Consider the following 13,603-nt stretch of genomic DNA (forward strand, 5'->3'; position numbering starts at 1 on the left):
ATATGGGTGAAGTAATCCTATGTTGTGTTACCCAGCGCACATTGTACAACGTACAGGATCCCACGAGAGAGACGATGGTTTTGTTATATCATGATCCCCCTCCGCTTCTGACATGAATAGTTAGCAGAGAGATGTAGGAGGGAACGAAATCTGAGCGAGGGTGCTCCCCTCCTTCTCCTGAGGGAGCCAATGGCGAGCCGTTCGCAGCTCAGACATGAGGGCTGTGGAAGTATATAACAGCTCAGCTTTGACTCTCCAGCCAGGAGTCGCAGCTCGCTCATTCAAACCTAAAAGACAGTGGGACAAGAACCGACACCTGAAGACAATGAAGACCACTCTAGCAACTCTGACGCTGTGCCTGGTGCTCATCATGGCCACAGGCTTCCCATTCGAGAGGAAAGGGGGCACGGAGAAGGAGAAGCGTGTGCAGTTCGCAGCCTGGGATGATGTCAATGTCATCGCCCATGGCCTCTTGCAGCTGGGTCAGACCCTCAAAGAGCACGTGGACAAAACCAAAGTCCAGATGAGGGACATCTTCACCAAGATCAAGGTCTACAACCGCACCGTCGGCGAACTGGGCAAGGAGAGCCAGAGGCTGAGGGCCGAGGGGGAGGTCCTGAAGGCTCGAGCCCGAGGGCTGGAGGACAGAGAGGGGCAGCTGCTCAACGTCACGGCCGAGCTGAGGGAGAAGACGGACGAGATGCAGCAGGAGAGGACGGTCGTGAGGGACAGGCTGAGCCGGCTGGAGGAGAGGCTGGACGATGCCAAGAACGGCACAGACGCGCACACCATCCAGGTAAGAAGACTTTTACTGTTAGGATGACCTTGCTAAGTGCATGAGTAATTTGCATTCATTGAACACTTTTCACAGAGAGGACTCGCAAAGTGCTTCACATTGTTAAATACAGACAAGAAAAACACAAATCAATCTTCAGTCTTACTTGAATGTGTTTAAGTAGTAAAGTAAGTACTGAGAGGTAAATAAAGGTGCTTCACTTCAACAGTCCAGTCAGAAAATATGTTACAAATGCTCTTTAAGGGAAAGTTACAGTGCCCCAGAAATGACATGGGGCAGGAAAATGTAAATTGGGGTCACAGTACAATATCAATATAAGGTGTGCGGAAAATGCTAATATAGCCACGGAATAGGCCAAATATGTGCATAAAATATTAATTTGTGGCCACAAAACACTATTTTGTGCTCACAAAATGGATATAACGTGCACACAAAATACTAACATGTGGCCACGAAATCAATGTAAAGTACACAGAAAATATTAATTTGTGTTTTTAACATTATTGCCATGAACAACTTGGGACGTTTGGGTAAACTAATGGGGTGCACACTAGAAACAGCAAACCTCCCTCTATTGACTTGCTTACCCAACTGTCCAGGAATAATATACGTTTTATTTATTTATTTATTTTAGCACACATTACAGCATACCAACTTCTGTGCTACAAATTAATATTGCTAGCGCATGTTGTAGATACTTGTTGGTCGCAAGAAATGTGAAATGTGAAAAATTTGAAATGTGTGCAGTAGTGGGAGCAGGAGCAGTGGGGGGTGTGGGGGTTGGGTTTCCAAGGTTACGTGATGTACGTGTTGTACGTGCGTGGAAGCACAAGGCAGCGGACAAAGTCCTCTGCACGCTTCACAAACTACTTTCACTTTCCAACTGAGACACACTATCGCAAATGTTTTTTGTTTGTTTGTTTTTTTTCTGTTTGGATGTGCCTGGTGGTGCAACTTTACTAAAAGCTGTGTGTTGAAACTTGCGCGCTCTCGCTGGAGTTACATAAGCAGCAGTTTCACTTTGAATGAAGATCTGCACGTGTGTCTACTGTGCATTTGGGGAGATTTTCATTATAAAATGTCAACTTTCGAATTAATGTTTTTTTCGCCCCCCCCCCCCCCCCCCCCCCATTTAGATGATGCTGGAGGCCCAAAACAGACGCATCGATGACCTGATGGCACGTATGAGACTCCAACAGGAGAAACTCGACAAGCAGAACATGCGCATTAGAACCCTGCAAAGTCAGGTGAGCACAATGATGCCAATTTAGCACTTCGATTGCTACATTTAGAAACGTTTCAGCCTAAACTAGCAACAACTTCAGCCACTTTTGAAAAAAACAAAATGCACTCTCTCCACCTCTAAATTACACAAAATAATTTTCTGAGTGCATTTTGATTTCCCGCGGCACGTTGGGAGACAGTTCTGAGAACTGGGGTTCAATCTCCGGCGCCGCCTGTGTGGAGTTAGCATGTTCTCCCCGTGCCTGCGTGGGTTTTCTCCAGGCACTCCGGTTTCCTCCCACATCCCAAAAACATGCATGCTAGGTTAATTGACAACTCTAAATTGCCCGTAGGTGTGAATGTGAGTGCGAACGGTTGTTTGTTTGTATGTGCCCTGCGATTGGCTGGCAACCAGTTCAGGGTGTACCCCGCCTCCTGCCTGATGTTTGCTGGGATAGGCTCCAGCACGCCCACGACCCTAGTGAGGAGAAGCGGCTCAGAAAATGGATGGATGGATGGATGGATGGATTTTGATTTCCTACATTTACTTGATAATAGTTCAATAACCACAGCACAGTTTGAACCAAATGAATATAGATATGAATATACATTAGATAAAAACAAATATCTTTGTTGCGTTTATATTACTTTTACAAATAAAAATGCGATGATGAACAAACTAACCTAAATTGACAGATTTCAAGTCGTTTTTTTGGCTGAGATACTGGCAGTGATGAAAAAAAATCCATGAGTAATTGACCACCCAAAATTGTTTATACAGTACTGTAATTGCCCATAAATGCCACAAGATGGCAGCAAATGACTACTTTTCTCTCAATGAAGTGCCTCAACTCACTTCAACAGTTTATTGGCACTGAGATGCCACCAAATGATGCACAAAACAGTAAATAGGTGAGTTTTCAAGAATAACGGTTGATGGGGGGAGGGTGGGGAAATCAGCGAATTCAAAGCTGTGTAATCTAGGTAAAAATTCTACTTATTTATGGAATGACATCATCAGGCAAAGGTCATTAAACTTTTGGCAACAAATAGACCTGACTATAGCAATATTTTCAGAAAACTAGTTGACAATACTGGTTGATTAAGAATTGACAAATACAAATATGGTTATTCCCCTCAACAAAACACTATCTGTATGAGCATATATTTTATTTTGGTTTTCAGATCCAACAGTCAAGACAACGGTCGTTCACCAACACCGACAGCTTCGCTGCAAGCGGCGTGGCCGAACAACGCGACTCCCCAGTCGGTAAGTAAAAGCCAAAGAGGATCTGAAATCCGCTCTGACACGTCGTCTTTAGTCGAGTGCACACAATCTGACACCAAATGTGGCCGGCCATCTGGTTAGCGAAGCCGCGAAAGAAGCTTAAATCACTCGCAATTACGATCAAGGGACGCAATCAACCTGGGAACACGCTCCTTCGCTCAGCTTGACTCCAGCAATCGGCAGACGCAATTTGAGCGTCTTAATTAGGACGAAACAAAGGGACAGGTTTATATGTATAGCACCATTCATACACAATGGTAGGAGTGCTTCAAAGAAATTGAGATCGAAAAACAAGAATAAATGATAAGGTGAAAATCAAGTGAAACATCAAATCAGGGTAAATGAAAAAGTCACAAAAGAAGTTGGAAGCAAGACATTTTTGATTGATGAAAAAGCAGCAGTGAACTACAGTATATTTGTTTTCAGGCCAGATTGAAATGTGTCGTCAGATTTCGCTGCTTTAAGCCACTCCTCACATCCAGAGGCTCACACTGAACTTCAGCACAATTCCTGATCCTGACATTGCACATTAGGCAATGCCCCTTAAAGGCACACATCCCCAAATACGACAATACATACAGTAATTACACTTTATGAAAATTCAATTCATTTCAATGGGGAATATTAATTTGATTTGAGATTATATTACGGGACAACTGGTTAGCACATCCACGTCATAGTTCTGGGGACCGGGGTTCAGATCCCGGCCCCGCCTGTGTGGAGTTTGCATGTTCTCCCCGTGCCTGGGTGGGTTTTCTCCGGGCAATCCGGTTTCCTCCCCCATCCCAAAAAACAAAAACATGCGTGGTAGGTTGATTGGAGACTCTAAATTGCCCGTAGGTGTGAATGTGAGTGCGAATGGTTGTTTGTTTATATGTGCCCTGCGATTGGCTGGCGACCAGTTCGGGGTGTACCCCGCCTCTCGCCCGGAGATAGCTGGGATAGGCTCCTGCAGCACGCGACCCTAGTGAGGATAAGCGGTAAAGGAAAGGGATGGATGGATTATATTATGGAACAAATTAAACCCATAAATCAAAGTAACACTGTACATCACGCTCAGTTACCGCCGTACTTAGTGTTTTTCATACAAAAATATACTGCAGTTACGACATTTGTACTCCGTAAGTGTAAATTAATGATGTGTTTAGACTTGTGTCCGATTTGTCTGACATCAGTACAAAATCAAAAAGAAGCAAGGTTCTCTGGCAAAATGTCAAGTGGGGAAAAGTTATTTTGTCTCCACAGCGTTCAGTCGGGGTCACCCACGGAAAGCGATTTACTACTCCCGCTGATTTGTTATCATGTACAAGACTTCCCTAGAATACAATTTGTTCTCGGGCCTGTCTGTACACGTATCTGCGAACTTTGTACACACCTATTCCCGGCAAGTAATTAGAGACTTCCCACTTTCTAGTGTGCGCATCCCTCAAGAACAAGCAACCTTTCCCCCAGTTCCGTCAGGTACTCAGACATCCCTCCCCCCCCCATCCTTGCAAACAACACCCACACCTTCTCCTCCTCCTCCCGCTCCTCTCATTTTAATGACTAAGAAGTGTGCTAAAGTTCAGGAGAACCCCCTGCCCTGAAGCGGCACGCGGCCACAACTGGCCAAGGGTTCACGCTTCTGGGGTAAAGGTCGAAGCGCACAAATGGGGCTTCCACTTGAACAATAAACAAAAGGACAACCCAGATTATTAACATATATTTGAATAGGCTCTTCATCTGTCATATTTGGTATTGTGATCAAATTAATCTTTATCATCTACCAGACATATAATGGAGGTAGTATGAAATTTATTGATTGAAATGTACGTATGTATTCATTATTTTTATTTATAAAATAAAAAACTAGGCTTATTAGTGGGCTGACTCAATATTTGCCTCACATTTGACTCCTCCACTATCACCCTCATTGCAAAAACAGCAACAACCCCACCGAACCCCCCCCCCACACACACACACACACTCACACACACACTCACTCCATCACTCCCCACGCATGCACAGAGCACACGCTGGCCATGCACCAGCCATGCACCCCTACGTCACCAACAGGCTGCTGCGCACGTGAGGAAGGCATGTCTGAGGAAGCTTGAAGGGGTTTGGGCTCGCGTGGGGGTTGAGGAATGTAAAGGGGAGTCGCAATTGATTTGAGGGAAGGCGGCGGTGACTGGGGAAGTGAGCTTGGGAACTGGGAGAAAGGTCATATTTATAGCCAGGGGAGAATTTCTCATGCAATCTCTGCAGCGGTTGTCACTGCTGGGTCAAAGGGCCCATCAGACACCGTGTTCTATTGCCAAGATAAGACCACTTGGAACAATAGTGTTATTTGGAAGCACTGCTTTCTGTGACCTACTTATGAATACATTATTATAAAAAAAAAAAAAAAAAAAAAAAGATCTAAAATAAGAAATGCCATATTATTTAAAAAAGAAAACTGTAACATTATGCACAGTTTGAACATTAACACTGAACTTAAGTAATAATTTAATTAAAAGGCATTGTACATATACGTTACATTAAAATTGTACCGAGATAAAAGAAAACAAAAGGTAAAGATTAAATGCAAATGTTTCGTACTAAAAAGTTAAATACAACTGAACTTCATTTAGACTGTGATTCTTTTACGTACCACTAGAAGAAGTCTGTGTACCACGAGTGGTGCTAGTACCACACTTTGAGAATGAACACACACTTTCAAAAAAAATGCTTTTCTTGAGTCAGTAGTGGCACAATGGAGAGAAATACATGTAGTAAATGTAGCAGGTGGATTGAAGTGGCCTAAGGTTCTTTGTGTAAGTGTTTATCTACCTCTCCTCCCTCCAGAGATGGCATCCGACTGTCACGAGCTTTTCCTGCGAGGCGAGTCCACCAGCGGGGTCTACACCATCCAGCCAGACAACATCGAACCCTTCAAAGTCTTCTGTGAGATGACAGCCGGTGAGCGGATGGAGCACTTTTGCATTTTAGACAATAATTTTGCAACTTTCGCCCAACATGACGTCAAAGTCTCTCAAATGACGCAATTTTGTCTTTGTGTCTGTCCAGATGGCGGATGGACTGTGGTCCAAAAGCGACAGGATGGCTCTGTAGATTTTGACCAGCTGTGGTCTGCCTACGAGAAAGGCTTCGGCAGCCTCAATGGTAAATTTTTACTTCACACCTTGTCATGTTAACTTGCTTGGGTCCCATTTAGTATTAACCTGTGTGTATCAAAGTTTCCTTATTACTTAAAAAATATTTGGCAGTGGATTCAAAGAAATAAGATATGAATTAGAAAATGTTTCAATGACAAAACAAATGGAATACAGGGTTTCCCCAAATATTTGACATCTGTTTGAAGTAAGAATATCTGAGTAACTACGTATACTGTAGTAATTGATCAGATGGAATGGAGTTTTTATTCACCATCATTCCACTGATCGTTGTTTCCCTTCTGTTTGTTTTCATTAGGTGAATTCTGGTTGGGACTGGAAAAGATCCATTCCATAGCCAAAAATGGCGGCTACGTCCTCCAAATCAAGCTCTCCGACTGGGGAAATGACTTGGCATCTATCCTCGTCCCTTTCCAACTGGGCGGAGAGGAGACCAAGTACTTGCTCCAGATCCAAGAAGTTGGCACTTTCAGTCATCTGGAAAGCGCCCTGGGCTCGGACGCGGCTTCAGGTCTGCCTTTCTCCACCCGCGACCAGGACAACGACCACAAAAAGGACGCCAACTGCGCCAAACATCTCTCCGGTGAGATGCTTGAAAGATGCTTGAGTTTTTTTGATAGCTACCCAGCAGATCAAAAACATGAAAACATGACGAAGACTCTCTGTAACTTCCGCTAACAACATAGGCTAAACTGAGCTCCTCCCCGACATAGATCTCTGTCTCTCAGTTGAGTTGCGTCACTTTAACATACGGGGTGGCACTTCGACTTTTGAGTGACTCGACTGACAAGTCGCTCGGGCCATTTTTGTCTTCAGTTACAAGCATTAAATGGTGGCAGTGGCGAACTTCACAATAAGGAACAGATGGTGAACTATTGTTCAGAAAATTGCTGGAAGCAGTTTTGCCAACCCCCAGTTGAGGTTTAACCATTAAACAAAGAGAATTTTGCATTGTGTATTTAATCAAACTACTGGCCTTAACTTACTGGCGTCCGCTAGCTTAATGCTAACACACAATGTAAAACACCATAGACAAGCTAACGAAATTACTATTGATGGTACAGTAGTTAAAACCTTTTGAGCAACGGCAATTTACACACAAAGGGTACAACTAATATTACGGCAGCTTACTGCGTCATTGTGAAAATCTTCACTTTTATCTGTATTGTGTATTCTTCTGCCCCCTGGTGGCCAAGGCATGCAGTAGAAGGAGTACCATGTGAAGCTAGGACAGATTAATTGCATTTCCATTAACTTCAATGGGGAAAGAGGATCTCCTCCAGCCGGCTCAGCCTGTCCCTCACGACCGTTGGACTGACCGTTGTTGTGCGTTACAATCGTGGTCATGTAACAAATTAAACTAGGAAGTCAAGGCACCACTGTACTTCCTTGACACCAATTACTACTTTTCCATTAGTCAGGGATTTGGCGCCATCGTGAGGTCAGAGGATGTTCTAGAAAGAGCTCAAAAAGTTTAGGTTCCAGAGAAAAAAACGTAACGAGGCGAACGTGACTAGCGAATCGCAATTAGGCGGAGGTTCACTGTTCATTATTTGTAGTAAATAAAGGAACATTTTCAGACCAATTATATCTAACTTGCTTTCCTTCTTTTGCCCCCATAGGTGGCTGGTGGTTCAGTAACTGCGGTCAGTCCAACCTCAACGGGCGATTCTTCCAGAGCCCGCCGCCCAAACAGCGGCACCAGAGGAAGCAGGGAATCTTCTGGAAGACCTGGAGGGGGCGCTACTATCCCCTCAAGTCCAGCACGATGATGATTGCCCCTTCTGTGATTGAGATAAAATCTTAAAGCCAGAGACACAAGGTGGCCTAGGTCAAGACAAAAGAGGGGGAGAAAGATGTAGATTTTGGACTATTCTTTCTTTTTGTTAGAACTTGGTTTAAGCGGTAGAGGTTGTCACCCTAGTACCTCAGCCAAGGCCCTCAGCATAGACGCAGGAAGGGGTTTTCGGGTTCTCTTCCCTGGTATCCCCGAGTCGCAGATGGGAAGACGGCAGCGAGCGGGAATGTTTTCGACGTCACCTTCTCCTGCGAGTCGCGGCGACCCGAATTTCCCAACAAGTCAAGACTCATCGGAAGTCATTGGGAGGCTGATAATCAGCACCAGAGCACAGCCTATATTTTGGAATTCTTGTGGCATGGAGAGGCCTGTAATGCAGGCAGATTAGCTCTCTGGCTCTATTCTGGCCCTTTGGGTCCACCTCACTTACTCTTTTACCATTTTAGTTGTTTTAATGCAAAATGTCATTTCCAATTTCAGCTCTTATATCAATAATATACTGTAACTGTTTGCATCAAATTGTACCTTTTGGCTCCATCGTGGCCACTTTTGGCCAATTGAAACCTATCAAAATTAGATATTTTAATTTGTTGTTTACTGGATTTGAATCATACAATTGGGGTAAAATGGGTTTTATCCTCAACCTAACGCTTGAAAATTGCACACAAAAAATATTTCTCAACCAAATTATCTTTTTAGCAATTTTTGGACAAAAATAAATCTTAGTTTCCAAAAGAGGTGTGTAATGGCTTTCTAAACTCTAAAAGCACAAATAAATGATGACAATTATATTTTAAGATGTGCAAAAATTACATTTCGTTAGCCTAATAGCATATTGAGTCATTTTTTAAAAACATTTTTGGAAACAAGCAAAACAAATTCAACGAAGAAGACTCCAGTTGCCTCAAATCAACTTTTGTGGATTATTATGACCTGAATGACTGAGAATCTACACAGACACAAAGAAAAAAAAACGACATTTTTAACAAGCACATTGTACGTTAAAAATGAATGAGGCAATTATGCTGGTAGGCTCATGATTTTAATTATTGCGTTTGTTTTTTTACAACCTGCCCATTGTGTCAACAAAGTGGCATTTTCAGGGTTGAAAAATAAAAATTAATGGCTACCTTATAAAAATGACAAGAACTGATGTTACTAAAAGACGCACAAAAACAAAAAAGTCTTAAAAATTACAACCTTATGGTCACAAACAAGCTGAAAAGGTAGTAAAATCAAACAGACTTTTTGGGTTTTTTATGGCGTGTGTTGTGGACCAAGATGTGACTGATTAAACAAAGGTTCACGATTTGCATGGGCATGAGGTTCAAGTTTAGAAGTTGTGATGTAAAGTTTAAATCACTGTACACTGACGAGGCTTAAAACTGTTGAGACGAATGTCAGCTCCCTTCTCTGATTTTCACAAAACGACATTGAAAAGCATTCCAGCTGATGTATATTCTTCACTATTTCTGGGAGGGAGATTTGCACAATTTTAAGTCATATTGACTTCCTTACCAATGTTGTACTACAGTGTAACAAGGAATTTGTCTTCTGGGACTGTTACTCGTGTGCTGTGTCTTTATCTTCATGTTGTCTCCTTTTCTTATTTAAATGCTGTCAAAAGAAATATTGTCATATATTTGTAATTTATATTTTGATGTGAGTGTTTTTAAGAGACCTTTTGGCCTTCGGGAGCCAATAAAATGGGTTTAAACCAATGCTGCTATTTGTGTGTGTTTTCTATCTTCCTTGAAAATGAATTAACACTAATATATATATACATATATATATCACAAAGTTATCATAACAATTGTATAACAGATTTTTGCATCCTCCATTTTCTATGATGCACTCAACCACTGTGCTTCCTTTTGCATACCCAGCTATTCTATACTTATTGTTCCCCATTTAAGTCATAAAATGTGCAAAAAGGGGAAAAGATGGTTTATATTTGGCGATAATAAAGTGATGAAGTGGAATTCAACTTAAATATAGCAAACAACTAAGAGGTGGCAAAAGTATAAGTACAGATACTTCTGTGGGGGGAAAAAGACAAGTAAAGGTTGGTACTTGATGACAGGTGTGTGCTGTTTGAATGTGACTGCTTCATTCTGAACACAGCCACACTCCTAGTTCTAAGAGGGTGTTCACACTTGTGCAGCCGCATTATCACAGTTTGTTATTTTTACTTTTGTATTATTTTTCCTTGTATTTTTACTACTTTGGCATTGACAAAAAAAAGTAAACCTCGTAAAAAATCGTTTGAGAAATTAGCAAGTTATGACGTAATTTCAATGTCAGTGCATTGCCTTTGAAGGGAACATCGACCTTCCAGATATGGCAGCCACGTAGGCACGTCGGTTAACCAGGCTGCTACAGTGCGCCGGTTATAGTCTTCATGTCTATGGTCAGAACCGCTACACACATTTCCAGTTGTGTTAACGCAAATGACCAGGCAATACTTGATTTACAACCCTGACACAATCGATGAAATGACAGGTGACCACGCGGTGATGCTTCATTGCCTCCTTTTGAAATGCTATATGTTATGCTTTGGCACTTGGGGATAGAGCCCTGTATAGTTGCGCTAGAAACCAGCTGAGTAAAGAAATTAACATCGCAAAGAGAAATTATGCAGTAAAAATAGAAAAACCGCTAACAACTCTAAATCAGTCTTGTGTGGATTGCAATCGCTAACCAACTACAACCGACCATCCCCCCAAGAAAGAGAACAATAAAGGGCTAGATACAAAATATGACTTGAACACCTACTGCAGATTTGAAAAGAACACTTTGACACCCCGCACCCACCCAGCCTCACCACCCGACCACCATCACACCTCTGACTCGCCCTCCTGCGTTGACCATCCACGAACAGGATGTGAGACTTATCTTCAAACAACAAAAGATGAACAAAGCTTGTGTCCCCATCCTGCTTCAAAGTCTGCGCAGGCCAGCTCCCTCCAGTCGTCACACAGATCTTCAATAGATCTCTGGATCTGTGCGATGTACCATACTGTTTCAAACGCCCCACCATCATCCCAGTCCCCAAGAAACCTGCAATCTCTGCTCTGAATGACTACAGGCCTGTCGCCCTGACATCTGTGGTCACGAAGTCCTTTGAACGCCTCGCGCTGGACCGCCTGCAGTTTGCCTACGGAACAAACAGGCCTGCGGATGACGTAGTCAACGTGGGACTGCACTTCATCCGAGAACACCTCGATGGCGTGAGGACCTACGCGAGGATACTGTTCGTGCACTTCAGCTCTGCGTTCAACACCGTCATTCCCGAACTCCTCTCCTTCAAGCTTCTCCAGCTCAGCGTCTCGCCTGCCGTTTGCCAGTGGATTTACAGCTTCCTGATGGGCAGGATACAGCAGGTGAGGCTGGGGGACACCACCTCATCCACACACACCATCGGCACCGGGGCGCCCCAAGATGTGTCCTCTCTGAGGTGGAGTTGTTTCCCAAACAATCGGAGGAACAGGAGATAAGGCGACACGAGGCGCAGACGGATTCATCAGCGTCATCCATGACAAATGAGGTGAGCCAGCACATTGAATCTCCCACAACCCTCCCTGCCCCATTGGAGCAAAACTCACTCTCTACTAGCCTAAATTCTCTGCTCGGTGGGACGGACAGGATGAAGACTATTGTCAATATTAGAATCCAACGCACACCACGCCAAGAGCTTCCTCCCATCCCCCCTCGCCTGAAACCACCGTCCACTAAGATGCAAAGGGGCCCTCCTCCACCCATGAAGAACCTTATCTGCGAATCTGACTGAGATCTGCGGGGTCTTTTCCAGAATAAGTCAGACCCCTATGGAGATCAGGCATTTTTTATCCCTGTATTTACAAGGGACAGAAAGTTGGTCAAAGAAATATGGCACAAAAAAAGTAGAAATACAAACTATCAAACCATTGTCTCCAGTTATCTCTGCGAGACTAGCTCTTTTCAATATCAGGTCACTGGGTAATACATCAATGTTGATTAATGACCTATGATCTCGACTTTTTTTTACTAAATGAAACGTGGTTAACAGAAAGTAGCTGTAATACCATTTTAAATGAGGCAACACCAGCAAATTTTTATTTTATGAACAAGTGTCAAATAGAGAAAAAAGGCTGTGGTATTGCTGTTATGTTTAAGTCATTATTTCAGTGTAAAGAAATTATACTGGGTGATTTTAGCTCTACCAGGGTTCAATCCCCGGCCCCGCCTGTGTGGAGTTTGCATGCTCTCTCCCCGTGCCTGTGTGGGTTTTCTCCGGGCACTCCGGTTTCCCATAAACATGCATGAATTGGAGACTCTAAATTGCCCGTAGGTGTGACTGTGAGTGCGACTGGTTGTTTGTTTGTATGTGCCCTGAGATTGGCTGGCAACCGGTTCAGGGTGTACCCCGCCTCCTGCCCAATGATAGCTGGGATAGGCTCCTGCATGCCCGCGACCCTAGTGAGGAGAAGCGGCTCAGAAAACGGATGGCTAGATGTATTCAACAAAAATACAGACACTTGAAAAATGTACTTATAAACTATTTGTCCTTGGTTACTCCCACCACTGTAACTAATTAACTTAGAAGTAAGCAACATTTTAGCTGTGTCAAGTTGAATTTTCCTAATCACCTTCACCTCCTCATCAGGTGTACCGTTAACGTGCTTGAGGATCAATCTCTGCAGCAGCTGATCTGAAGGCAGCTTGCTCTCGGCTGACCTGACAGGGCACTTGGCACCGCAGGTTCAAGTCCAGGCTGTCACGTGTCCCATTTACAGTAACTGGATCTGGGCAAGGAAACTTGGAGAGCGCCGTGCTCGGGAAAACATGATTCGGTTTCACTCTGGGCAACAAGGCGCTCTAACCAGATTGCATCTTGCTTGACTCAAGCCGCAGAGCACATTGAAACCAAATGAAACATTTCAGTGAGGAGCTCGGTTTTTATTATGGCCATAAAGCAAAAGTTGACACACAAATGGTCAAAATGAAGCTCTTTTAAGGCTTTCAACATCAAGCTTCTATCTATCTGTCTGTCATTCGATCGATCTGTTTAAAAAGAATTCATAAAGTGATTCATTCTCATTATTTAACTGTAAGCTTCATAATGAATGTATTTATAGTTATTTAAAAAAATAAAAATAGTAAACATTTATTTTACTAGTTTGATTATTCTAAATAAGTATATTAACCTATTATTTAAAAAATAAAACATATTAAATGTATGTCAAATTATTTTACTAAGTGTAGTTTATCTTCACAATTAGTATTTAATGAAAAAAAATGTCAAATGTTGTTTGTTATTACAATATTTCATGGTAAATTAACCAATTGTTTAATGAAACAAA

General features: G+C 42.9%; 1 protein-coding gene across 1 annotated transcript; it reads left to right on the top strand.

Moving 5' to 3' along the window:
* The first annotated feature begins 199 nt into the window (after nucleotides 1–199).
* angptl4 (angiopoietin-like 4) lies at nucleotides 200–9,982 on the top strand. The gene is made up of 7 exons (XM_061694441.1): nucleotides 200–796; nucleotides 1,933–2,043; nucleotides 3,206–3,290; nucleotides 6,135–6,248; nucleotides 6,357–6,452; nucleotides 6,762–7,046; nucleotides 8,086–9,982. The coding sequence occupies exons 1-7, from the start codon at nucleotides 215–217 to the stop codon at nucleotides 8,268–8,270; spliced, it is 1,458 nt and encodes a 485-aa protein (XP_061550425.1). The 5' UTR covers nucleotides 200–214; the 3' UTR covers nucleotides 8,271–9,982.
* The last annotated feature ends 3,621 nt before the right edge of the window (nucleotides 9,983–13,603 follow it).

The sequence above is a fragment of the Phycodurus eques genome, chromosome 13 (assembly GCF_024500275.1).
Source record: "Phycodurus eques isolate BA_2022a chromosome 13, UOR_Pequ_1.1, whole genome shotgun sequence".
Taxonomy (NCBI): Eukaryota; Metazoa; Chordata; class Actinopteri; order Syngnathiformes; family Syngnathidae; genus Phycodurus; species Phycodurus eques.

What these genes read in the sequence shown, in the direction of transcription:
- angptl4 (XM_061694441.1), top strand. Translation starts at nt 215, where the DNA reads ATGAGGGCTGTGGAAGTATATAACAGCTCAGCTTTGACTCTCCAGCCA. An exon ending in CAGACGCGCACACCATCCAG is followed by an intron (nt 797 to 1,932) that starts GTAAGAAGACTT and finishes CCCCCCATTTAG; the next exon opens with ATGATGCTGGAGGCCCAAAA. An exon ending in CTTCTGTGAGATGACAGCCG is followed by an intron (nt 6,249 to 6,356) that starts GTGAGCGGATGG and finishes GTGTCTGTCCAG; the next exon opens with ATGGCGGATGGACTGTGGTC.